Source organism: Ctenocephalides felis, unplaced genomic scaffold (assembly GCF_003426905.1).
Source record: "Ctenocephalides felis isolate EL2017-DRISC unplaced genomic scaffold, ASM342690v1 CF-g0.4_SCAFFOLD_00845, whole genome shotgun sequence".
NCBI classification, from domain to species: domain Eukaryota; kingdom Metazoa; phylum Arthropoda; class Insecta; order Siphonaptera; family Pulicidae; genus Ctenocephalides; species Ctenocephalides felis.
The window spans coordinates 6,042,340-6,068,010 of NW_020536999.1; the positions used below are offsets into that span (position 1 = coordinate 6,042,340).

Here is a 25,671-nt window from a genome sequence, read left to right on the forward strand (position 1 = left end):
AAAAATTAGTTTAGACTTTTTGCAACTGATATATTTGCTAGGGCAACTTAAAAACTTATTAGCAATACTTGAAACTTCCAAAGTTTTTATATTCGATCCACCTTGTTCAAAATTTTGCCTAATACTGATCAAAAATTCAACTGTTGACCACTAAAAAGGTGTGTCAAGTCAAAAAAAATTGGGTCCCGATTTTTGCAATCAATATATTTGCTAAAGCAACTTAAAAACTCGCAAATACAACCAAAATTCTCGCAATTTTTTACAACGTCCGTTTCCTTCAAAGGTTCTACTAATAATGATCGATTCGTGATCCATTGTTCTGCCTAAAGAATGCAAAATTCACCATTCCTTATCGAAACAAACCATAAACATCCACTGCAAAATGAATAGAGAACTCGATATTTTAATAAAACAAACAAATAACTTCGGAATGAGTCAACACCAGTGCTTGTCAATGAGGGAAATATCAAAGATTCTCAAACTTCAGGATTATAAAATGGTAAAAAAAATCAAGTAAAAATCATTGCACAACACTGGTGTATATTTTATTGCTTTTCGTTGAATTTAAATGTAAGAAAGTGCGTCCAACGATGCGTATAAGAAAGTACGCAAGTTAAAAAATCATACATATATACATACAAAGAAATGGTAAAGCAAAGTAGTTGTAATAATATGAAATAATATAGACCAATTTTTAACCAATTTGGAGTTCTGGATCATACTTTTAACCTGCATTTCAATTTTTAAGTTTTTTTGTCATTCTGAGTCGTTTGTGACCAAATTTGTAGTTTTTAGATTCAATAAACTTTTTGACCAATTTGTTTGAGTTTTGGACCATGTTTTTGAACTTCTCTTGCTGATTTTAAGTTTTCTTGTCATTCTGAATCGTTTGAGACCAAATTTGGAAAAGTATCTGGGTGAGGCTATGCTTCGATCTTTCGCTGAGGTTTTCTCGAAAACTGCTGAACCGATTTTAAAAATTTCGAACTCGGCACTCTATAAGGACTTGCTTTGGTTCCAGTAAATTTTTCTAGAACAATTCGGTATACTCGAAAATTGTTTGTTGTTTTTGGATTTAATAAACTTTTTGAACAATTTCGGAACTATTTTTTTTAACAATCAGTCTTGCTAATTTCTTGACGTTTCAAGTCATTTTGAATCGTTCGAGATCAGTCAGTGCATGTGAGTATGTGAGCTGTTTTTTTAACTTTCGCTGACGTTTTCTCAAAAACTGCTGTACCGATTTTAAAAATTTAAAAGCCATTTGATGGATCTCGATAAGGACTTGTTTTGTTTTGAGTAAATTTTTCTAGAACAATTTTGTATTCTCGAAAATTGTCCTAAAACGCGAATTCTTCATCGTTTATCCTTGACACTTAACAATTTTAGAAGAACATTTGTTTTTAAAATTATTTGTCACTTTTAAAGTATTAGTGTGATGTTAATAGTGTCTATGGAAAATTTGTTTAGAATTGCACAATAAACAATATTGTCTAATAGTAAAAGTTTCTATAACAACTCGGTATACTTGAAAATTGTCCTAGAACATGAATAATCGTTCATTGTATATTTCGCCCTAGAACATGAAGAATTCTTTGGCATTGATACTTATTGTAGGAGTACATAGTTTTGACAAATTATCTATAACTTTCAAAATATTCGTGTGATGTTAATAGTGTCTATGGCAAATTTGTTTAGGATTATCCAACGAACAATATTGTCTAGTGATAAAAGTTTCTATAACAACTCGGTATACTTGAAAATTAATCTAGAATATGAATAATTGTTCATTGTATATTTCGCCCTAGAACATGAAGAATTCTTTGGCATTGATACTTATTGTAAAAGTTTGAAAAATTATTCATAACTTCTGAAATATTCGCGTGGTATAAATAATACATTTGAAAAATTTGTTTTAAATTAAACAATAAATAATATTGTCTAACAGTAAAAGTTTCTAGAACAACTCGGTATGCACAATAATTGCCCTAGAACTTGAAAATACTTGGAATTTTCCCTAGAATTCTTCGGCTTTGATAATTATTGTGCAAGTACATTTTTTGGTAAAATTATTTGTAAAAATTCGGAAAAACCCATATTGAGGACCACCCTAAAATATATATATATATATATATATATATATGTAGAGAGAGAGAGAGAGAGAGAGAGAGAATGAGAGAGAAAGAAAAATACAGATATATAATATATAAAAGATACATAGGTAGATAGAAAAAAAGAGAGATAAAAGTTACTTTTGGCCAAAAAGTCATAATTTTATATTTTCCCAACCTTAGAAGCCATTCTGAATCGTGTTACGCCCAAATTGAAACAAAAGTGTGTGACAATAACTGCTGTACCGATCTCAAAAAATTAAAAGACATTCCACGTAACTAGATAAGAACTCGTATTCATAAGTTTTGCAAAATAATCAGTCAATCGTTTCTTTACATTTTGATAAAACTTTGTATGATAACAATATTAATGGTCTGAATAAACTTTATAAAATATTACAGAAGCCTACAAATAATAGTTTAATGAAAAAATTCTTTAAAACTTGGATAAATAGACACAGGACACTATAAATAATACAATTACATACATCACAACTTTGTTCGAAAAAACTTGAAAAATTAATAAAATCACATATTGTTTTATAAATAAATCAGTTTATCAGTTAATACTTTTACTACAGTCTAGTTTACATTTGTCCAGTGTCGATTTCATTGAATAATTGTAATAAGTGACAGTCGACGAAGACAACATCCTGTCGGATGGATGTCAATCATGAGATCAGTATGATTCTGATGAGAATCACATTGCGCTGGTGTCGCGCTTCAGTTGATTCTAATAGGATATGTGTTGTAATTGATTGGGAGCGGCCGAATAATAAAAATTTATAACAAATTCTAATGCACTTCACTCTTATACAAAACTTTAGCAACAATACTAAATAATAAAACTAAATAATTTTTGAACATTCAAAATCGGTTTCAATTTTGTTATATTTATGATTATTTGTCACTTATTGCTTTTATTCTACTTTATTGTTTTTCTAGTATTATTTTTATTATACACAAAACTTTATTTATTTTATTAATTTTATATATCTTATATATAAAAATGGAGCTCTCTTTTAAATGTCTAAGTAAAACTCAAAAACGGCTGAATCGATTTGGCCAGTCTTAGTCTTGAAAAATTCGTGCCAATCCAGAGATGGTCAGAAAGGTGAGATAATATTTCAAATCCGCGTAGAAACTTTACATTTTTAATTTGAAAATTTTTGGTAAACAGCACTTGATTCAAAATGGCTTCCCACACAATATTATTCAAATGACAGATGATTACTACTCATATGTCAAATCAAAGTTAAAGCAGATTATGTGTTATTCTTTTAATTTTATATATTTTTAAATGTTAATAAGAATGCTTATTTTGATTTTGTATGAGGTTTTTATTTAATTCTCAAGTGTTTGCTCACTGCCTATTTGTATTCTTTTATCAACAGCTTGAAATAATACTATTATTATTGATTAAGGCTTGCATATGAAAAAATAAATAAATAATTTTGTTTCAAACGCTGTGCTATGCAAGTACTTATTGGTTTAATGTGAATAATGTGTTACCAAAACATTTTCTGATTTATATTATTATTGCATATAAGTTATTCAAATTGAGATCCTAAATTCGGAATTCATCGAAGGGGACACCATAGACATTTTTGTCTAATTACTTATTGCAAGTTATAATAGATATAGTAATATATGAAGATCCGGGGTTAATAAAGTCCTCCACCAATATCTCAAAAACCAGTAAAGTTTAGCATCGGTCAACAACAATATTTGAAAGTAGAGGGGAAAAGATGTATAACCAGCTATGACCTTGATTCTTATGACTTTGCTATCAGGAGATAAACGGTAATCTTTGAGAATCCATAACGAAAGTATTTCTTTTTGTTGTTAGTTTCTGGGGTTGTGAGCACAGTGATTTACTTCAGGAGATCTTAATATAAATTTTAACTATACGCTATTTAATTGTTTCATACAATGGAATGCTAATTTTGAGTGAGATTCAACAGTTTTCTTTATATAATCACTTTAAAAACTTACATCTGTGTGGGGCAAAAATTATCAACTGAACATTGATCATGGCTAAAGACTAGAAAAGACTTGGATTTAATTATATCATATTATTATAGAAAGTGTATAAAACTTCCAGTTTGATTGTATTAACGAAATATGGACAAATGAATATTGTTATTATGAATTATATAATTCATTATTATACAAGTAGACTTTGGGGTTTATTGTGTTTATAACACCTCATTGTCTGTACCATTCAAACAACACATCCCTAAACTCCTAAAGTAAAGTATTTTTTTTATTCTATAGAAATTGTTTAGAAATTCCTCACTTAGCAGAACAACGTTTGCCGGGTCAGCTAGTCATCAATAATTGCTTTTATTTTATATTAGATCTTCATAATACGGATATCATTTTAGTGAAAATACTATCCTTTATTTTGTACTCTTTTTTATTTAAATTTATGTTATTATTCACTTACATTACTAGATGTTATATTATTCAGCAGTTGTAACAGATATTGTAATTTTTTTTCAAACATTCTCTACAATCTTTAACAGGGGTTTCTTCATTTTAATTACGACTAAAGTGTTCATTAGGCGTGTGCAACAGGTGTGCAACAAATTAGTATTCCAACTCGATGAATAATATTAATTAAATCATAATACATACTAATAATAAATGCAGCATATGGAATCAAGAAGAAACAGTTTTGAATTGAAAAGAAGGAAGAAAACAGTTACAATTGCAAATGAGAGTATGAATTATAATTGTTGGCAGAAACAGTCGACTAAATAAAATATGATAACTAGATGTAAGTGGTATTTTGCCTTAAGCACCCTGGAAATCCTACACTTTTCTTTCCAAGGTCAAAATTCAAGGTGATGGCTATTTACAGTTTCGGATAGAGATTGTAAATTAATTGTGATGTAATTGAATAATTTAATTATCATTTATTATATATATATATATATATATATATATATATATATAAATTAAGACAATGTATCCTCTATAAACAATTCTAAATAAAGATAAACGATGATGACACCGAAACCGCGAAATTATCTCCTCGACCTTGAATGTCGACGCCAAACATTCGTTTACTTTTGTTCGATTTTCATCATCAAAATTGTGAAAACAAACATAAATCGCTATTTATCATTAAAAAGTGATAGATTTAGCAACATTGTAACTTATATTTTATTAACAAATCTGTAAAATTAGAGCTTAAAAAATCAATTTGTCATCCGAAAGTCGCATTAGATCAGCTCGTATAGAACTGTGACTCACAACTAGAGTCTTTGAATGAAAAAAAAAATTGAGAAAAATTTAACAAATACTTTTTTATATAATTTTTTTCAATTGTAGAGTGGTATTAAAATTGAATAAATTGATCGCTTTATGAAAATTTAATTAAAAATCGTTTAGATTTATATTTAGAAGGTTTAAATTCTAAACTATACAAAATAATTAATATTTGTCTGACTTCTTAAATAATTTTGACTCTAGTCCAAAAAGTCGTTAAAAATTTTTCAAAATATACCAAAATTACAAAACAGAATTTGACTATCAAATTGTCCAAGCAAACATAAATTCTTGCAAAAATTAAATAAAACAAAATTTAACTCGATAACTCAAGAAGTTTAATTACAGACAAATTGTTAGTAAAATATTATATAATAAGTTAACAACTATTATTTTTATTTCAACCAATTTTAAATTAACCAATTTTATGTTGTGTTTTTACTTTAAAAATTTACCAAAACTAAAACATTTCTACATTTTATCGACAAAATAATTGCTAAAAATCACCAAAAAGATACCAAAAGTCAAAAATAAAAAATTTGTCACGAAAATTTACCAAAAATAAATATTTTGTTTCAGAACCATGGAATTATTTATTATTAATTCATAATTTAAAAAAAATCATATATGTTTATTTTTTTTAAACAAAATATAAACAAATTAACCAATTTTATACCAAAATACAACTTTAGAAATCTTTCATAGGAGTATAGAAACGAAATTTCACTCAAAATTTGACTAAAAGTCATTCACAAGAATTGTGAATAATAAAAAAAATTGATAATAATTAATATTTTTAACAATTGCATAATTAGTATCAAAATTAACCAATTTTAGACCAAAAATCAGATTAAGAAATTATTCAAAAAATCAGGGATGAAATTTAACACTGAAATAGCCCAAAAGAAACAAATTCTTAAATTTATCTCAATATTTATACATATTATAAATCTATATTAACTCATAATGAGATTTTATTAATTAACCAATTATAATATTTAACATCCTTCGATATTAACCTTGATAAAAAATAACCAAATTTGCCAATTTTAGACCACGATGTGGAAAAAAACAATAAAAAAACAGAAACTAAAAATAGTTTGAAACTTGACAAAAAGTCACTAAAACGTAAAAATTAAGAAAAATTTAACAAAAATTAATAATTTAAGAACAATGAAATAACGTTTATTATCAACAAAAAAGATATAACCAAACTAATAAATAAACTTAATAATTTAAGAACAATGAAATAACGTTTATTATCAACAAAAAAAGATATAACCAAACTAACCAAATTTAGGCTAAAAATCAACTTCAAAAAATCCAAAAATGCAACAAAAAATAACAAAAAAATTACTGGGTCAAAAAACTTAATAACCATTATTAATTTCCAAAATTTGGTTAATTGTCCAAATTAACCAAACCGACCAAATTTTAAACCAAAACTAACTTTTAGAGAAGGCGCAAACCACAAAACCCTAAAAAACACTTTTTAAAATAAAATACTGCAAAATCTTTTATATAAACAAGAACTGTTATAAAATGTATAAAAGCCCAGACATATTTATTTTGGATAAAAAAACATTATAAAAATAAAAAAATAATTAAAAAAATATGAAAAAGTTGGATTTTTTTCACACACTAAATTTGAACCGCACACATTTCTCTTCAGAACCAAATTACAACAAATCCATTACATATATTTACATAATTCCTTCACCACACAATCACTAATGCATTTTAACACTTAATTTCAAATTTATTTAATTTAATTAACACTTGATTTAATTAAAAAAAAAATAAAAAAACGAGCGACATGATCCGTTCACCGAGCGCGCACATTTGCAACTGAACTCAGATATAAAATAAACGTCACGCTTCTTCTGCGGAACTTGAAATCATGGAAGGGATTTAATAAAATAAATAAATTAGATCGAGGTTTATTTTTATTAAATTGAGATTTAAAATATAATTTGTTATTAATATAGATATAATAAGATTTGTGGATGATGTTTTTGTACGAGAATGTGAGGTGTTAGAGGCTAAAAAGGCGTTAAATGAATAATGCGTATAGGTTCTGGCTTGAATTAAATCTTATGCCAAAATTGTAAAAGATAGGTATGAATATTGTATATCATTTGATTCCTTTCGCAATTTGCTATTTTTTGAGCTATCACACAAGTTTGTAGGACAAACAGTGTAGATTTGAAGTGAGTTTTACTTTAGGCTCTTGGTCGATTTGCTATGCGTACAAGTTTCAACTTGTATTAAATTTTATGCCAAAATTGTAAGAGATATTTATAAAATTCAAACGCCATTCGATTGGGAAAAAATTAGTATTTTTTTAAGCTATTTTGGAAACTTGTAGGACCAAAGATGTGGACTAAAAGCGAGTCAGACTCCTAAATACTCATATGCGTACCAGTTACTATTGGAAAGCACTCAAGATATAAATGCTAAAAAATATAAAAATATTGTCATTAGGAATAAATTTACTATTCTACAATTTTCCCTCTATATCATTTTCCCTCTATAAAATACATGACTAGAAAATTAGAACCGACGAATGTGCCCAATTTAAAGTGCGTACAAGTTTCACCTTATTTTAGATATTACGCCAAAATCTTGTTAGATAATTAAAGAATTTAAGTGCCATTCGATTGAGTAAAAAAGTTGTAACTTTTTGACATATTCTGCAAGTCTGTAAGATCACAATTGTGGACTTTAGGCGAGTCGAACTCCTAATCGGTCATTGAATCATTCTGGTGCATTTATTTGTTTCATCGTTTGTAACTTTTAAACATTTTGTTTAATTTAAATAGTATATTCGGCAAATCTGTTCAGAATTAAATGATAAATAAAGTTCTCTAACATCATAATGCCCTACAGCATCTCAGGATACTTGAAATCGATCTCAAAAACCTGCACACAAAAATTTTATTATTGGCAATTGAGGAGCTCAGACTTCGAGTACAGTCCTGGCGTTAAAGATAACAATATTTGTGTTTGATAGAACTATTTATTTAAATAATATAAATAAAATATTTAATTTTCATGACCTTCGTATAGCAACTGATATTTGACCAGGAGTTCGACTTGCCACAATTTTTGTCCTACAATTAGGAAATTCCTTCAATGTCCTTGGAAGGAAGCTCGAAAAATAGTAATAAGATAGTTTTCAGTCTAAACCCTATTGTCCTAATATTTTATATAGCTATTTTTAAATACAAATTTCAACTTTGTCATTGGCTCAGAAAAAATTAATTTTTATAAACAATAAAAATATGTAAAATAATTCACAGAAACGATCAAGTGGCGGATGAAAAACAATTTGATTACTAGGATGAATATTACGAAATAGGGGTTTGTAGTGGAAGGGTAAAAGTTTATATATACATATATACATATATATATATATATATATATATATATAAATCCAATCAATCTCATCGCAAATTGAAATTGAAATTTCGCCTCCTCGTTTTATGCAATTTCGATTTACACCTTCAACACGTTGTGTGCTTAGGAGAGCGTGTAAGTAAAATGTTTAAATTAAAATTAAAATTCAATCTTAAATCTCACCGCAATATATATATATATATATATATATATTAATTTGAATTTAAAACCGATTTGTGGTTAAATCTTGTTGACGTTATCGTACGTGTTCATCGTTATGAGATTTCAATCATTTTTTATATAAGAATAAGATTGATACATGAATTTAAGAAAAAATTTATGAAAGTTGATAAAAGATTAAAATGTATATAATCATTTTTTTAATTTCTTTAAAAATGCGTTTGAACTGATGTTTTTACAAAGTCTGTAGACCTTCCTGTGATAATGTTAGAGCAGAAAAGCATAAAGAGTGTATGTAGTGTATTGTTATTTACATTATATATTTGTATTGTATATATGTATATATATACAGTGTATGTAGTGTATTGTTATATATATATATATATATATATATATATATGTATGTATGTATGTGTATTTTAATTTTATTACTGGAATTAGACTCTTCGCCTCGGCGGAGGTTCGATCCCCTGCCGAGAAGAGAAGCAATTTTATCTAAAATTAGACTTAAGAATTATTTCTGACGCAAGCCGACTAGTTGTCCAGAAATAATATGATGATAAATGTCCGAGCCAACTTAATACATTTCTAGAGAAATTTCCCTAGCCAAAAACATTGAAGACTTTAGAATAATTTGACCAAAAACTAAATGCGTGCCAGTTTCGATGTAAATCCATTATTGTGCTAAAGTGATAAAAGACGGGTGTAAAATTTATATACCTTTCGACTTGTATTAAAATTTGCTATTTTTTGACATATTTTACAAGTTTCTACGATCACCGGTGTGGATTTGAGACGAGTCAGACTCCTATTCAACCTCATTAACAGCAGAAAGCTTTGAGGCAGGAAAAATTTGCGTACAAGTTTCCACTTATATTAAATTTTAAATAAAATTCTTGATAACTAGTTATGAAATTTTAATGCGATTGAATTTGTATTAAAATTTGCTATTTTTTGTAATATTTTACAAGTCTGTAGGCACTAAGGTGTCAAGACGAGTCCAACTCTTAATAAGTCATTTTGCCTATGATACAAATATAATTTTTAATGAAATTTATAAACAGAAGTTTATAAAAATTATTGACTAGATTCCAATATTTAAAAAATGAAAAATGCATATAAATCTAATAGAAAATTTCTCAATGAATTTGTGATACGTCGAAATGATAATAAAATGATTTAAAAACAAATTTTTAATTTTAATTAAATGAAATTTTAATTTTTAATTGTTTTCAAGCTATTAGGTCTAAAATTGTTGAACAATAATAAAATAAATGTATTTTATGACATGTCCCATTAGTTCTTCAGGTATTCATAAAATTGCTATTTAAATAATGTAGAATCAAAGTAATGTCACATACGTTTCGAGTCCTGATGTTTCTTTTTATGTCAGTAATTTTTCAACACTAATTTTATCTTAATAATATTTTTGTTAATTGTTTTATTATAAAGTTTTGGTTTTAGTTATATTATTTCTTAAATTATTTTTTGTCTTTTGTCCACTAAAGAAAAGTCAAATTGAGACTCGAAATGTATGAATATATTCTTTTTAGTTAAGAAATATTTTGTTTTCATCAATATATAATTGTTTTATAAAGGAATTGAAAATAAAAAGCATTTATTCACTAAGAAGAAAAAATGCAAAGTTATTTAAAAAAAAATATTAGTAAACGTTTTTGTACGGTTTTTTGGTTCATCTTCAGTGCACAAATGATATGAAAAAAAATCACAAAACAATAGGAAAATGTTTGGTATAACAGTAATATTCAAACATTAAATAAAATTATACAGAATTGTGGAAAATTTTATCTAGTTTCTGCTAAGCTAACTAAAAGAGAGTGTCCTGGACAAAGTTTTCGAGAAAAATGTAAAAAAATGCCCTGATATTTGTAAGGCAAACTTAGGACAATATGTAAAGGATTTTGTCAAAAATTTTATTTCAAACTATAATAATCTTCATATAGAAAAAATGTAATAAATTAGATCTAGTTTCTGCTAAGCTAACTACTGAAAGAGTGTCTTTGACAAAATTTTCGAGATATTTATAAAAATGTCACAAATCCTTGTATGACAAAGTTAGAGCTATAGTCACATTGGATTTATAAAAAAATTATATGAGCCTATATTAAACTGTTTATAGGAAAATATCATAAAAATTATATCTAGTTTCTGCTAAGCTAATTTAAAAAGAATGTCCTAGACAAAGTTTTGGAGTTATTTCGAAAAATGACAGAAAATGTCCCGAATCCTTGTATAGCAAACTTAGAACAATACAGAAGAAAAAATTTACAGTTGATTTATTCAAAATTTTCATACAAACTGTTAAAAAAAATTATATGCAAGTGTATAAGACAATTTGTGTAGAATTTTAATAAATTTTATCTAGTTTCTGCAAAGCTAATTAAAAAAGAGTGTCCTAGATGAAGTTTTTGAGTTATTCATAAAAATATCAAAAAATGTCCCGAATCGTTATATGACAAACTTAGAATAATATATAAGGACAAGTTCAAACTTAATTTATTCATAATACTTGTATAAGACTATATTAAACTATATATAGAGAACTGTAGTCAATTTTATCTATTTCTACTAAGCTAACCGAAAAATAGTGTCCTTGACAAAGTTTTTGACTTATTCAGAAAAATGTAAAAAAAGTATCGAATCCTTGTATGGAAAACTTATAATTAGAGCAATGTTAAGGGCGGAGTTCACATTAGATTTATTTAAAAATTTTAATATATATATATATATATATATATATATAAATACAAATTATTTATATAAACTAACCTGTTTCAAAGGTTTCCCAACATCACGACTAATAATGGCCGAAACATCCTCATCTGGGGCCAATCGTGACACTCTTTTCCTCCAATCATTTTGGCCACTTTTTTTCAAAGCGGCCAATCTGGAAAATCAGACAAAAAACTTACAAAATACAAATAATATAATTTACAGTTATAATTTCCCGTACCGTAATTTTCATTACGGTACGGGAAGTTCCAGCAATTTGCCTTAAGACACCTAACCATACACCACCAGATTTAAAATCAAATAATAATCCAAATTCTACTCTTGCATAAAGAAGTTTCACTTCTCTCACCTCTCAGCTATCGTAGCTCCTCCCGGCATCTCGTTGTCCTCCTCGTCACTACTCTTTAGCCGAGATTCCCTCCAAGGTTCTCTCAGAGGTTGCGTCTGGCTGCGGCGCAGTCCATACAAAGTAGAAGGCACTTCATCGCAAATTTCTGGACGTTGTTGTAGTTGCTTCGATTCAGGCGCAGTTGAAGAAGTCTTTTCTTTTGATATGAGAACTATGGAGGATGAACTTTTTGTTTTCACTATGGCACTTGGAGGCTGCCTCCTGGGGAAGAGGAAACAGAATTAGTAACTAGTTGTAAGTAACGTTTTGCCTTAAGATAAGTTGTATCAGGTACATATATCTTATATATAAAAATAAAGCTCTCTATCAAATGATTCGGTAAAACTCGAAAGCGGCTAAACCGATTTGGCCAGTCTTAGTCTTGAAAAATTCGTACTAATCAGTAGGTTGTCGGAAAGGTGAGATATTATTTCAATATCGCGTAGAAACCTTACATTTTTAATTAGAAAATTTTTGTAGAAGCGTAATTTAAATAAAACAATGGACGGTGGCTAATACGTCAAATGTCAAACGTTTTTGGCAAATGATTTTCAATTACGTTTAATAGGATGTGTCTTACGTAAATATTATTTATTTATGATTAAATTGTGGTAAGTAGTTTTGTTTGTAGTTTTATTTATATACAAAAACGTTAGTAAACGGGCCGCAAGTAGGGTTTATACAAAAACCGACATTCCAGCAAACCGGTTTTCGAATTTTAATTTTACTAAAAAACCGGTTTTCGAATTTTATATAGAAAATACATTTTTGCTCGAATATTCTGTAATTTATCCGCGATAATTTATAGTGTAATTTAGAGCAGTTTTTGACTGAATTTATTTATTGTTCAATTTTATAGATAGTAAACAAAATTATTTTAATTTTAATTAGTAGAACTAAAAAATAATAGTTTATCTCGATTAAGTAACTATGGAAATAATGATTCGTTATTCATGCATTATTTTCACATATAAGAATGAAAATATTTTTATGATACTGAAAGGAATGTTTTCGAATAAATAAAAATAGTACATTTTTAAATAAAAAACATTCATTAAATTAAAAAAAATAAAAAAATATTAGATATATGTTGATACATACTTGTTAATATCAATTTTAGTTTTAAAAACAATTAAGCTAAACTCGGATATTGTCTGTTCCGTGCAATTTTAATTAATTAATTTTAAACATTCTAATTGTTTTTTTGTTTAATAAAATATGATTTCAAAAAACTGAGAACGTCTATCAAATTACTACTGAAATAGAAAATTCTCTCATACTTGCGACCAAATTATGCTTAATTGTTTTTAAAGCCTGATATAATAATTCTAAGTTTTTTGTTATTTAATTTGTGGCTTCTAGGGTTTAAAACTCTTTTTTTAAGTTTGAATAGAGGAAGTTACTTCTTCAAGAAGTCAAACTGATTTAAATTAAAATACTGGTATAAAAATCTAAATTAATATATACAAAACCTTTCTGCAACCACTGCAGACTGATAAGATATCAAATGCTATTGAAACGATATGATTTCAAGGATCAAAACGCTTTCATCTATCTTTTATATTTGGCTATATTTGTCATTTTCCACTATAAAATAAACTAATGTTATGGCAAGGCTATGTTATGTAGCAGTTTTCATATAAAGTGGTACTAAAAACTGTCAAAATCCTATATGGTTGCTGGGCAGTCAAGCGTTTTACGCAAAAAATCTAACTTCTTACTTACTACCTAGTAATAGTATCGAATATTTAGTAACTATCAATACTGAGCACTTTTGATATTTATACTTTGGTTCAATGCTTTTATTGGTATATATATTTTTCGTCAAATAACCACATAATAATAAATTCGGTAAAAAAATTCTTCATCTTTCTCACGAAACCATCTGTTGGCGAAACGCAGTTTGTCGGGTTTGCTAGTATATATATATATATATATATATATATATTTATTTTTTATCCAATTTGTTCTGCCAAAGCATTTCTAATTCCTCTTGTATTACAAACACGTTTTGTATTTTGTTCACACGTTATTATAAATCGTGTTTTTTATAATTTGTAATTTATAAATAAATACTGAATTGAATAACGATAGAAAAAGTGTGCATAATGCGATAATAACAATAATAATAAGAAAATGAGGAATATGTGTGCGATAATGAAGGTTGAAAAGATAAATGAATATGTTAGGGCGAGTTCACATGGGTTTTATACTATATTTTGTAGGAAAGTGTATAATACTGTTTAAGTGGAATATTAGTTAAATTTATCTAGTTTCTGCTAAGATAACTAAAAAAGACTGTCCCGGAACAAAGTTTTTGAGTTTGTTAGACAAATTTAAAAAAACGTCCCAAATCCTGTTTGGCCAACTCAGGACAAAGTATAAGGGCGAGTTCACATTGGATATACAAAATTTTGTATGAAAGTGTATGGGATAGTTTGTATAGAATGTTTGTCAATTTTATCTAGTTTCTGCTAAGCTAACTAAAAAAGAGTGTCCTGGATAAAGTTTTTGAGTTATTCAGAAAAATGTGGAAAAATGCCGTGAAATCTGGTAAGACAAGCTTACGTAAGGGCGAGTTCACATGGATTTATTCAAAATTTTTGTATCAAAGTGTATAAGACAGTTTATAACAAATTTTAGTAAATTTTACCTACTTTCTGCTAAGCCAATAAAAAAAGAGTGTCCTGGGCAAAATTTTTAAGTTATTTAAAAAAAATGTAGAAAAGTATTCCGAATCCTTATGTTGAAAATATGCAAAAGACATTAGGACGAGTTCAAACCACGCAATTTTTTTTTTATTAAAGTGTATAAAACAGTTTACAACAAATTTTAGTAAATGTTATCTACTTTCTGCTAAGCCAACAAAAAAAGAGTGTCTTGAACAAAATTTTCAAGCTATTCGAATAAACGTAAAAAAGTGTCCCGAAACCATATATTGTAATATGCAAAATACATTAGAGCTAGCCCAAACTATGCAAAATTTTTGTATCAAAGTGTAAAACACAGTTTATAACAAATTTTATTAAATGTTATCTACTTTCTGCTAAGCCAATGAAAAAAGAGTATCCGAAACAAAGTTTTCGAGTTATTTGAAAAAATATAAAGAATACCCGGATCCAACAATACAAGCTTGAAGTTAATTATCTAATTATTTCCATCCAAGTTCATTTATCAATCTATTAATTATCATCTTCGTGAAAGTTTAATTAAAGAAATGAGAAATCAGTAAAAGTGACGTATAATAATTATTTATATAAATTTATATTCGTTGTTCGCGTGTCCGTCTCTTTAGTAAAACCAACATCACCAAATATGGACATTGAATAGAACTATCGTTAAACAGAGGGCTGGGAATAACTTTACGTTTATTTGAATAACTCAAAAATTTTGTACGGGGCACTCTTTTTTAAATAGCTTAGGAGAAACTAGATAAAATTTACTAATATCCTCTATATACTGTCTTAAGGGGTTAGGGGTACTTGGGATTTTTGAAAAATCGATTTTTATTTTTTTGCATTTTCATTAAGGGTAAGATCTTGAAAATATTCTCTGAAAATTTCAAGTTGATCCGATGATTACTTTTTGAGTTATTGGACTCTTACCAGCGCGTTGACGCAAGTGGAGAGCTCGATACTTATACTCAAGATCATTCTCCCTCACCTCCTGATGTTTTAAACGCTTTCAAACCGATTTACGACGATCTCAGCAATGATAATTTACTTTTAAGATGTGTAGTTCAAGATTAAATCCATAATCAGAAAAAATTAAAAGCTTCAACCAACTAGTGTAAAAAATATACCTAGAAACCGTGAATACTAGTTTTACTATCGTACAAATTGCTGAATGCATAAACATAATTATTATTATTGATTATGGATACCCTAGAACCTAATTGTGTGTATAATTCCCATTGGTATGCTGAAAAACTGGATGCGGCACGTGTGAAAGTGGCAGATCAGCGCGCCAACGAGAACACTCAGGAGGCCAGAATGCTTTGTAGGCAACAGCAAATGGAAATTTTGGAAACTTGCACAATGACTGATAAACTATTATATGGCCCAGATATAGATGGCTCGGTTTAAGTAATTCAATAATTCGAATTTCTGTACGTAAATCCAATGTGAAACTTTAAACGCGTTTTTCTCAAAACTATGTTTTTTGAAACGGTGACCACTGTAACTCGAAAACCACTTAGTAAATTTGAATGAAATTCATACAGCTTTTAGAATACATAATAAACTCGTGCCTGATCGAAGGATTTTTATTTTTTCAAAAATTTGAATTTTTTAAGACCAATTAACTGTTGATTTTTTACCCAAAAATTTAGATTTTTTCTTTCTGATGCTGCCATTTTGTTAATTTTTGCAAAAAAAAGAAAACCTTCGATCCGGCCCGGGATTAACTATTCATAAAACTATTTTTTTAATTTGATTGATTTTAGATGAATCTCTAAGGAGTTATGATGGTCACCGCCAGGACCGTTTTTCGAAACAGGGTCAACAAAAACGGCTGTAACTTTGGGAATATTAATTTTTTTTTTCTGAAATTTTTGTTACATCAAGTCAAAACATTGTATAATAATGCTGTATTAATATTTTTGTAGAAAAACATCGTTTAATAACAAAAAAAAAATACTGAAAACACTCATTTTTTCGTGCCTGCAAGTACCCCTAACCCCTTAAGCACTTTAATATAAAATTATTGAATAATTTGGGCTAGTCTCATACTTTTTGCGTATTTACTATCAATGGATTCGGGACACTTGGTTATATTTTGTTAAATAACTCAAAAATTTTGTTTCGGACACTCTTTTTTAGTTATCTTAGCAGAAACTAGATAAAATATACTAAAATTCTGTATAAATTGTCTTATAGACTTTGATAAATAATTTTGAATAATTTAAACACCCCCTAATGTACTTTACATATTTATCATACAAGTTTCGGGACATTTTTTTACATTTTTTCAAATAACTCAAAATTTTTGTATCGGACACTATTTTTTAATTAGCTTATCAAAAACTAGATTAAATAAAATTCAAAATTTCTCCAAGAAAAATAATGCCGACAATTTTTATTTAAAAATTTCCACACTTTATATGTGTCATTATTCAGAAAATCATACCAGAGGGAAAAAAACACAAAAATTAAAACTTTTTTCACACAAAATTTTATATAACAATAAACACGTAAAAATAAATACAATTATAAAATAAAAACTAAAAATATGAACCGTTTTTTTATGAAATAAATCAGCCTAATTCGTCATTAACCAATTAGTTTTAATTTTCGCATCATAATTATTAATTTTAATTATTTATATTAATTTTTAATAATATTAGAATACTTTGCAATTGTTTATTAACAAAGTATGTTTGTTTAAAAAATACGTCTTTACATAATTAAAAACGTATACAATGTAATACTTGATTAATTGATTGATTTTATAACAATTGATAAAACAATAAGAAGTGATCGATAAAGTTTATTTTTATCGATAAGAATAATAAAAATGTACGTACTAATTGTTTAGCTAATTAATTTATTATTTTTTTAAATTGCGACTAAACAATTGAAGATTTCTTGTATATATATATATATATATATATATATATATATATATATTTACATGTCTATTATCATTGATTTGCCGTAACAATATACCAAGGCCGTATGTAATATTTATTTTGCGTCCATAAAATTGTATGACGACATTTTGATAAGAATACTACAATAATAAAATGCTCTATCGTGATGTAATTTTTATGTACGTATATCGTGAATTTTATGCAACTTGCTTTAAGGTAAAATGCCACTTACGCCTAGTATTATTTTATACTGTCACTGCCTCAAAAAATTCGAAACGTATTAATATTTGAGGAAATGTTTTGTTTAGCCCAAAAATCGCAATTTAAATAGACAATGGTCATTGTTTTATACGTATGACGAGTATACACGTCAATATAAAAAAAATTGCCACTTCTCCATGACTAGTATGTTCGTCAATCACAGTTAACTTTATATTAAAAGTACACACTACAAGAATTTTTTATGTCAAGTAGTATGAATTATATATATAATATTTTATTAAAATGAAAATCGTCATTCATTATTAGTAAAATATTTTTTGAAAACAAAATTGAAGTTGTTAGTTCAGAAATTTTAAAATCATAATATATTTAACTAGTACATTTTTAACACAAATATTTCTATATAAATACAATACTAAAAAATCTGATTTTGTGTCATCAGGCAACCCTAAAGAATCAATAGTAAGTTTTACCCAATAAGGCAACACTACAGTCAGGATAATTTTTAAACAGGGACAACACCAAGAACATTTATTATTAGTAACAATTTAATTGCTTTTTTTTATTGAAAATCAATTTGTAAGTTGAAAAAAATTGGAATTATTTAAAATATATTCAAGGATTCTTTAGAAATAATTTGATATCATTTTTGTTAAAAATTCGTTTCAAAAATTAATAGATATTTTTTATACAAAAGCCTCAGTAAATTCGTACATTTAAATTATTTTCTTATTTTAAATTTATCCCTAAAATACGAAAAGAAGCTGATTATTACAAATATTTATCTTGGTTATAAATCCATATACCCTTCCAAAGAAATGTTCATTGTTTATTAATTTTAAGCAACTTGCCAATAGGTATTTATTTAAATTTAATACAATTAGCAATTCCACGTCTCGTATGAAGTCTATAAATATTTTTCATTAAATTACGTAAATGTTTAAATAAATATTATCGAAAGCAATTTGCGTATGAATCATTTCGCAAATATTCTCAAAACATGCAAATACATTATCTATCAACATTTGCCGATTTCCATGGAAGTATATACCGAGGTGATTTCTTGGAAATAAATTAAAAAATACACACTGTGTCTTGAGATTGTTTATAATAATATCTTATATGTTATAAAAATAAATTGTGCCATCGGCAATACTAAAAAATCTACAGCAAGTTTTACCTAACATGGCAACACTGCTGAGAAGATTTTTTTATAACAAGAACAAGATCATGATAGTATTTATTAAAAATGGATATAAAAAATGCTATAAATAAATCAAATTCAAATCAAACAATTTAATTTTAAATAATGTATGATTTAGCACGAATATTTTTATGATGAAATTTACCAAAAATCTAATTTTGTGTCATCAGGCTACCCTAAAGGATCGATAGTAAGTTTCGCTCCATAGGGCAACACCATAGTAGTATGTATCTATTTACTTAATAAAACTAAATACGAACGACAAATAAATTAAATTCATATCAAAATTTTGACTTAAATAAACTGTGTATCTCTAGCTCTCTATTCAACTAACTAATATTAATTAAAAAGATCTTTTTAACTTATTTATAAGAAGATCAGTCAAACAGTTTCTTTACAATACGTAACAAGAATGTGTAAAAATACGTAGAGCAATTAAATTATAAATTATAAATAATTTAGTACAAATATTTTTATATTAATAGGATCTAGGCAATCCTAGAGAGACAATAGTATGTCTTACCAAATATGGCAACACAAATTTTTAGACAGGGACTACACCATAGTATTTATTAAAAAAAACAAATGCAAACTATAAATAAATCAAATGAAATTTTGACTAGAGCAAACTATGTAAGTAAATTAATAGTACACAAAGCTAATTTGTATAAAGATCAGTTCAACAGTTTCTTATTAATTAATATATCGCAAAAATGTGTAAAAGTACAAATAGTATTTAAATTAAAAAAAAATGAATAATTTAGCACAATTTTCTTTAAATTGAAAATTGTACTCAAAAAATCTATATTTGTGTCATCAGGCAACTCTAAAGTATCAATGGTAAGTTTTACTCAATATGGCAATACTATTGCCGGAATATTTTTTAGACAGGGGTAACACTAGAGCAGTATAGCACTTAATAAAACCAAATATTAACGATAAATAAAGTAAATATAATACAAAATTTTAAATTAAGTCATTTGAAGTAACTATAGATTGCATTGGGCTAATTTATAAAAAATCAGTTCGATCGTTTCTTTACAATATGTTACAAAAATGTGTAAAAATGAGAAGAGCATTTAAATTTATATAAATTAACAGTTTAGCACAATTTTTTTAAATTAAAAAGGTACTACAAAACCTAATGTTGTGTCATCGGGTAATTCCAAAGAGCCAATAGTAAGTTTCACCTATTATGGCAACACTACTGCAAGAATATTACTTGTCATTCGTCTTATTACTTAATAAAATCAAATATTAACGATAAATAAATAAAATTCATATCAAAATTTTGAGTAAACTTTGTTTCTCTAGATCTCGATTCAACGAACTATAAATAGTACATTGGGCTAATTTCTAAAAAAAATGAGTCAAACCGTTTCTTTACAATATGTAACAAAAATGTGTAAAAATAGGAAAAGGTATTCAAATGTAAAAAAATAAATAAAGTAGCACAAATATTTTTATAAATATTTTTACAAAATATAATGTAGTGTCATTAGGCAATCCTAGAGAATCAATGGTAAGTTTTACCCACTATGGCAACAGTAAAGTTAGGATAATTTTTAAACAGAGGCAACACCAAAGTAATATTTACTTAAAAAAAACAAATATGAAGGATAAATAAATGAAATATAATACAAAATTATGAATTGAGTCACTTGAACCAGCAATAAATAGTACACTGGGCTAATTTATAAAAAGAGCAAATTATTAAATCAACAAAATGTGTATTTGTTTACATGATATGAATTTAAGCCATAAAAATCCATACACAATTTTTGCCCTTTATATGCTAGATACCTATATGGGTACACCTATATCTATTTCTGCTGCAGGGAGATGACCTTCAGAGTTCAGCATTGTCTGTATCTACCCTATCTTGCCCTACCCTACTTCACAAACACACACACACACACACACACACACACACACACACTACAAAACACATGCACACACGAATTAAAAATAGAAACTTCTAATTAAGGAACAGAATTTTTGTAGTACTTGTTCTTAGACGAATATTACTTAGATCAATTAATTACAAAAACTATAATTTTTACCCTCCATGTCCTACCCCAAAATTCACAACCTTCAACTACACTATTACCATTACTGCGACCCTGCACATTGAAATACAAATATCGATCGCGCGCACGCCGCTGCTCTATAGGGGTTGGGGGGTGCATGATGCACAAGGGATCGTCGACGACGTCAAGGCTAGACGCAAAGGGGTTTCAGGGGGGATTTTCATTGGAGGGTTTGTGATAAAAATAACAGGAGACGTAGGAAAAAACCAATGACGAGATAAAGGACACAAGACAAAACGAGTATGGTTCGGGTGATCGTGGATGGTTGGTGGATGGTTGTGGGTTCTGGGTACTGGGTTCGAGTATGGAAATGGATGGTGATGATAGGTATGATATTAAAGATAATGATGAGATAGAAAGAAATGTTTTGGTAAGTTTAGTTTTACCGTAGCGCTGTTTGTAGTACGTCAATGTCTACCAAAGTTAGAGTACACGTAGTAGGAGTTTCAATATAAATTGCTGGTTAGCAATAAAAATAATAACATTTTTGAAAAACAACCAATATTGCTAGATAGATACGTCATTAAAGATGTTATTTGAGTAGAAATAATTATCTTGGTAAATGTAGTTTTACCAGTGTACTGTTTATAGTAAAGTAATTTCTACCAAAGCTAGAGTAGACGAGGTTGAAGTTCCACCACAAATTCCTGCTTAACGATAAAAATAATGCAAAATTTAGAGAAAAACCATTTGTGATACATAAGTACGTCATTGAATATATCATTTAGACAAAAATAACTATCTTAGTAAACTTAGTTTTACCGCTGTACTGCCTATAGCACAGCAACTTCTTCCAAAGCTAGAGTACACGCAGTTGGAGTTACACTACAAATTGCTGTTTAATGATAAAAATAATGCAAATTTTAAAGATCAACCATTGGTGATACATAAGTACGTCATTGAAGATATTCTTTACACCAAAATAATTGTATTGGTAAGTTTAGTTTTGCTACTGTACTGTTTATAGTAAAGCAACATCTACCGAAGCTAGAGTACATGTAGTTGGAGTTCCACAGCAACATGCTGGTTAATAATAAAAATAATGCAAAATTTGAATAAAAAATCAATTATAACTAATAGGTACGGCATTTTAGATATTCTTTAGACAAAAATAATTATCTTAAAAAATTTAGTTTTGCCACTGTATTGTTTATAGTACAGCAACGTTCACCAAAGCTAGAGTACACATGGTTGGAGTTCCACTACAAAGTGCTGGTTATCAATAAAAATAATGCAAAATTTAAAGAAAAAGCAATGGTTATACATAGGTACGTCATCAAGTATATGCAATAGACAAAAATAATTGTCTTAGTAAACATAGTTTTACCGCTGTACTGTTTATAGTACAGCAACGTCAACCGAAGATAGAGTACACAGATTTAGAAGTTTAGAAATATATATATATATATATATATATATATATATATATATATATACATATATATATATATATATATAGTTTAAAAAATAGAACAGTATTTTCTCTAATTAAATTAAACCGATTATAATAAATAGATTAACCTGGATGCCTGTGCATCAGGCGTTCGATATTTCACCTAGGGTTTTCCTATTATATATTTTAATTTCTCAATTATATATATATATATATATATATATATATATATATATATTATACAGCTATGCAATAATTATGCAAATATTTTGTTTAAACAAATACAAATTTAAATATTCCATCTTCCGATTGTGTGCTATGAATACAAATCGCGAAACTAATACTTTATTATGTGAATGAGTTGGAGTTATATAATATTTTCTTGCAAATTATTTAATAATCGAAGACCAAACTATGTCAATGTTATTGCATAATTTAAATTTGGCAAATTATAATAAACGAAAGTTAATGAAATATAAATTTTGTAATTATTATTTTATATAAATACAACTATTTTATATCAAGAATTTCTGTTTTTGGTCGTGTCTCTTTCTAATTGCTTATGTGAGAGCGAGAACGCGCTATAATTCGCATTGGGCAATACATTTAAAAAATAATATTAGAATATTTTAATATTTTATTAAATATAATAATAAATTTATAATTTATTTTTGAACACGTTTTATCGTTAGTTTGATTGATCGATTGACTTTGCAAACAGAACGTTTTGGTATTGCCATAAGAGAATTTTTATTTCTTGTTGTACTTTAAATTAATAAAAATGATTTAATTAGTATTATATTAATAATGATTTTTTTTGTTTCCATTATCTATTATTAAAGCAAAAGTTAATCAGATTACAAAATGTACCCATTATTTACAACCCCTCGAGCATGAATCATTTTTTATAAACAGATGCAAAGGGTAGATTTAAATTTGCTGATCTCAAGGGTGTACCCTTTGGTTTAAATCGATACAAGAAAAAAATACACAAAATGAAATAGGTAAATTATATCCTTAGTATTGTTAATAAAATCATTTTCAATATTTGTTTATTAGTTTTTCTTAAATGTAGAATAAAATCAAGTATTACCTAATGCATATATTAGAAGCAGTTATTAAAAAATACTGAATTTCATTAGAAATAATTGGAAATCTGTTAAAATTGTTAAAAATCTAAAATGCATTAAATATCCTTGACAATTATTAAAAACTCCTCAAAATTAGAAATTGTAATTAGAAAAATTTAGATTTAGAAAATTTTAATTTTAAATTAGAAATCATTAAAACTAAAAATCTGTGAAAATCATCAAAAATCTGTAAAAATTTAAAATTGTTCAAAATTTTTATTACAAAATGTGTTAATTGATTTTAATTAATTTAATTTTCCTTGAATGTAAATTAACTAACTTCACTAGTGTCCTTTCTGGTATTGCCCGATGACAATTACTAGTATTGCCATATTGCTTCCGAGTATTGCCTGATGGCAAATAAAGTTAAGTATTAAAATCGGTTTTGAATGTGATATTTAAATGATATGTAAATTAAAATAATAAAAATATATTGTTTGTAAATTTGATCAAGAGAAAACAAATACTTATATAAATATAAATATAAAACATCTTGATACTTTTTTGGACGAGCAACATTTTTTATTAATTGTACGTTTCGACGCCGGATGCGTGTCATCGTTTAGCAAATCAATTTCAAAATTTTTATTATAAAATGTGTTAATTTATATTTTATTCAATTTAATTTTCCTTAAATGCAAATTAACTAACTTCACTAATATCCTTTCTGGTATTGCCCGATGACACATATTAGTATTGCCATATTGCTTTTTTAGTATTGCCTGATGGCAGAAAAAGTTCTACCAAGGTGACAGCTGTGATTTGTGTTAAAATAAACTGAGTTATGGCTTTACAGACTAATTGTAAGGTAAATAAAGATCTTTTATATAAATAAATTAAAATTTAATTTCTTTAGATGCCTTTGATGTCTCACATTGACCTAATTAGATAAGATTAGAATTTCGGCATAATTTTAATTGAAACCATAAACGATTTAAAAATATGATAAAAACCTTTTAGAATCTACAATACACACATTTGTGTATATCTGTACTAATTAAAATATTTTAGTTTTATTTGAAAAAAAAATGTGAAAAAAAAAGAAATAAACAAGGCGCAAACAAGGGAAAACAAGTAAAGAAAAAGACAAGTTAAAAAAAAAATAATATTAGTTTACTTCATTTCAAGTATTAAAAAATTTTTGATAACTTGTCAATAGGCATAAGACAATTAAAATTTAATATAATAATTAGTAAATAGAAAAATAATAATTAAGAAAACCCATAAAGACGTCGAAATGTTTACCAATTACGCGAGATTTTATTTGATAATTTCTGTAAATATTTAGCAATAAATTTATATATATATATATATATATATATATATATATGTATATATATATAAATGTGTATAAACATAATTACATGCTCTGTTTATTTAGTTTGTACATAAACATTACACAAAAATTGTTTGAAAATAGAGTTACGCGTTTTAATTTTTGCGTAATTAATTTGCACGCAATGAAAAAGAAAGTTATTATAAATTATAAATCAAAATTCACTTTAATTTTATCAAAATACTATTTTAATAAGAAAAGATATAATTTTCATTTAGTAATTTTTTTTGGTTAAAATTATTACTTGTCAAAAAAATTGAAAATAGTTTTAACGAGTTATAAAATGTGGCGTACCTCAAGGGACAATTCTAGGGTCATTATTATATTTTATATTTTTAACAAGTAATCAAAAGGTCATCAAACAACTTAATAAATATTTAAAAAAAAAAAATACATAAAAATCATTGGAAATCAATATGAATTATTAAAGACTGTCATGTCTTTCTTAATATTTATTTCTTAAGAAAATTCGAAAATAAAGAATTAGAGAATGATTCAAAATTCAAGAAAATAAATTACTGAAAATTGCATTATATTAGATTAAGACACACTCTGTCAGTTTGTTCTCAGTTTCGTCCTTTTCATAATAAAGTTTTCT

At 26.8% G+C, this 25,671-nt stretch overlaps 1 protein-coding gene across 2 annotated transcripts in view; it reads right to left on the reverse strand.

The window, feature by feature from the left end:
• The window catches only part of LOC113370413 (supervillin-like), an 85,941-nt gene that overhangs the window by 26,708 nt on the left and 33,562 nt on the right, over positions 1 to 25,671 (reverse strand). For both annotated transcript variants that reach the window (XM_026611081.1, XM_026611089.1), the window contains 2 exons: positions 12,070 to 12,330; positions 11,757 to 11,874 (listed from right to left, as the gene is read on the reverse strand). In XM_026611081.1, the coding sequence (XP_026466866.1) occupies positions 11,757 to 11,874; positions 12,070 to 12,330 (379 nt within the window). The remainder of the gene's footprint in view (positions 1 to 11,756; positions 11,875 to 12,069; positions 12,331 to 25,671) is intronic.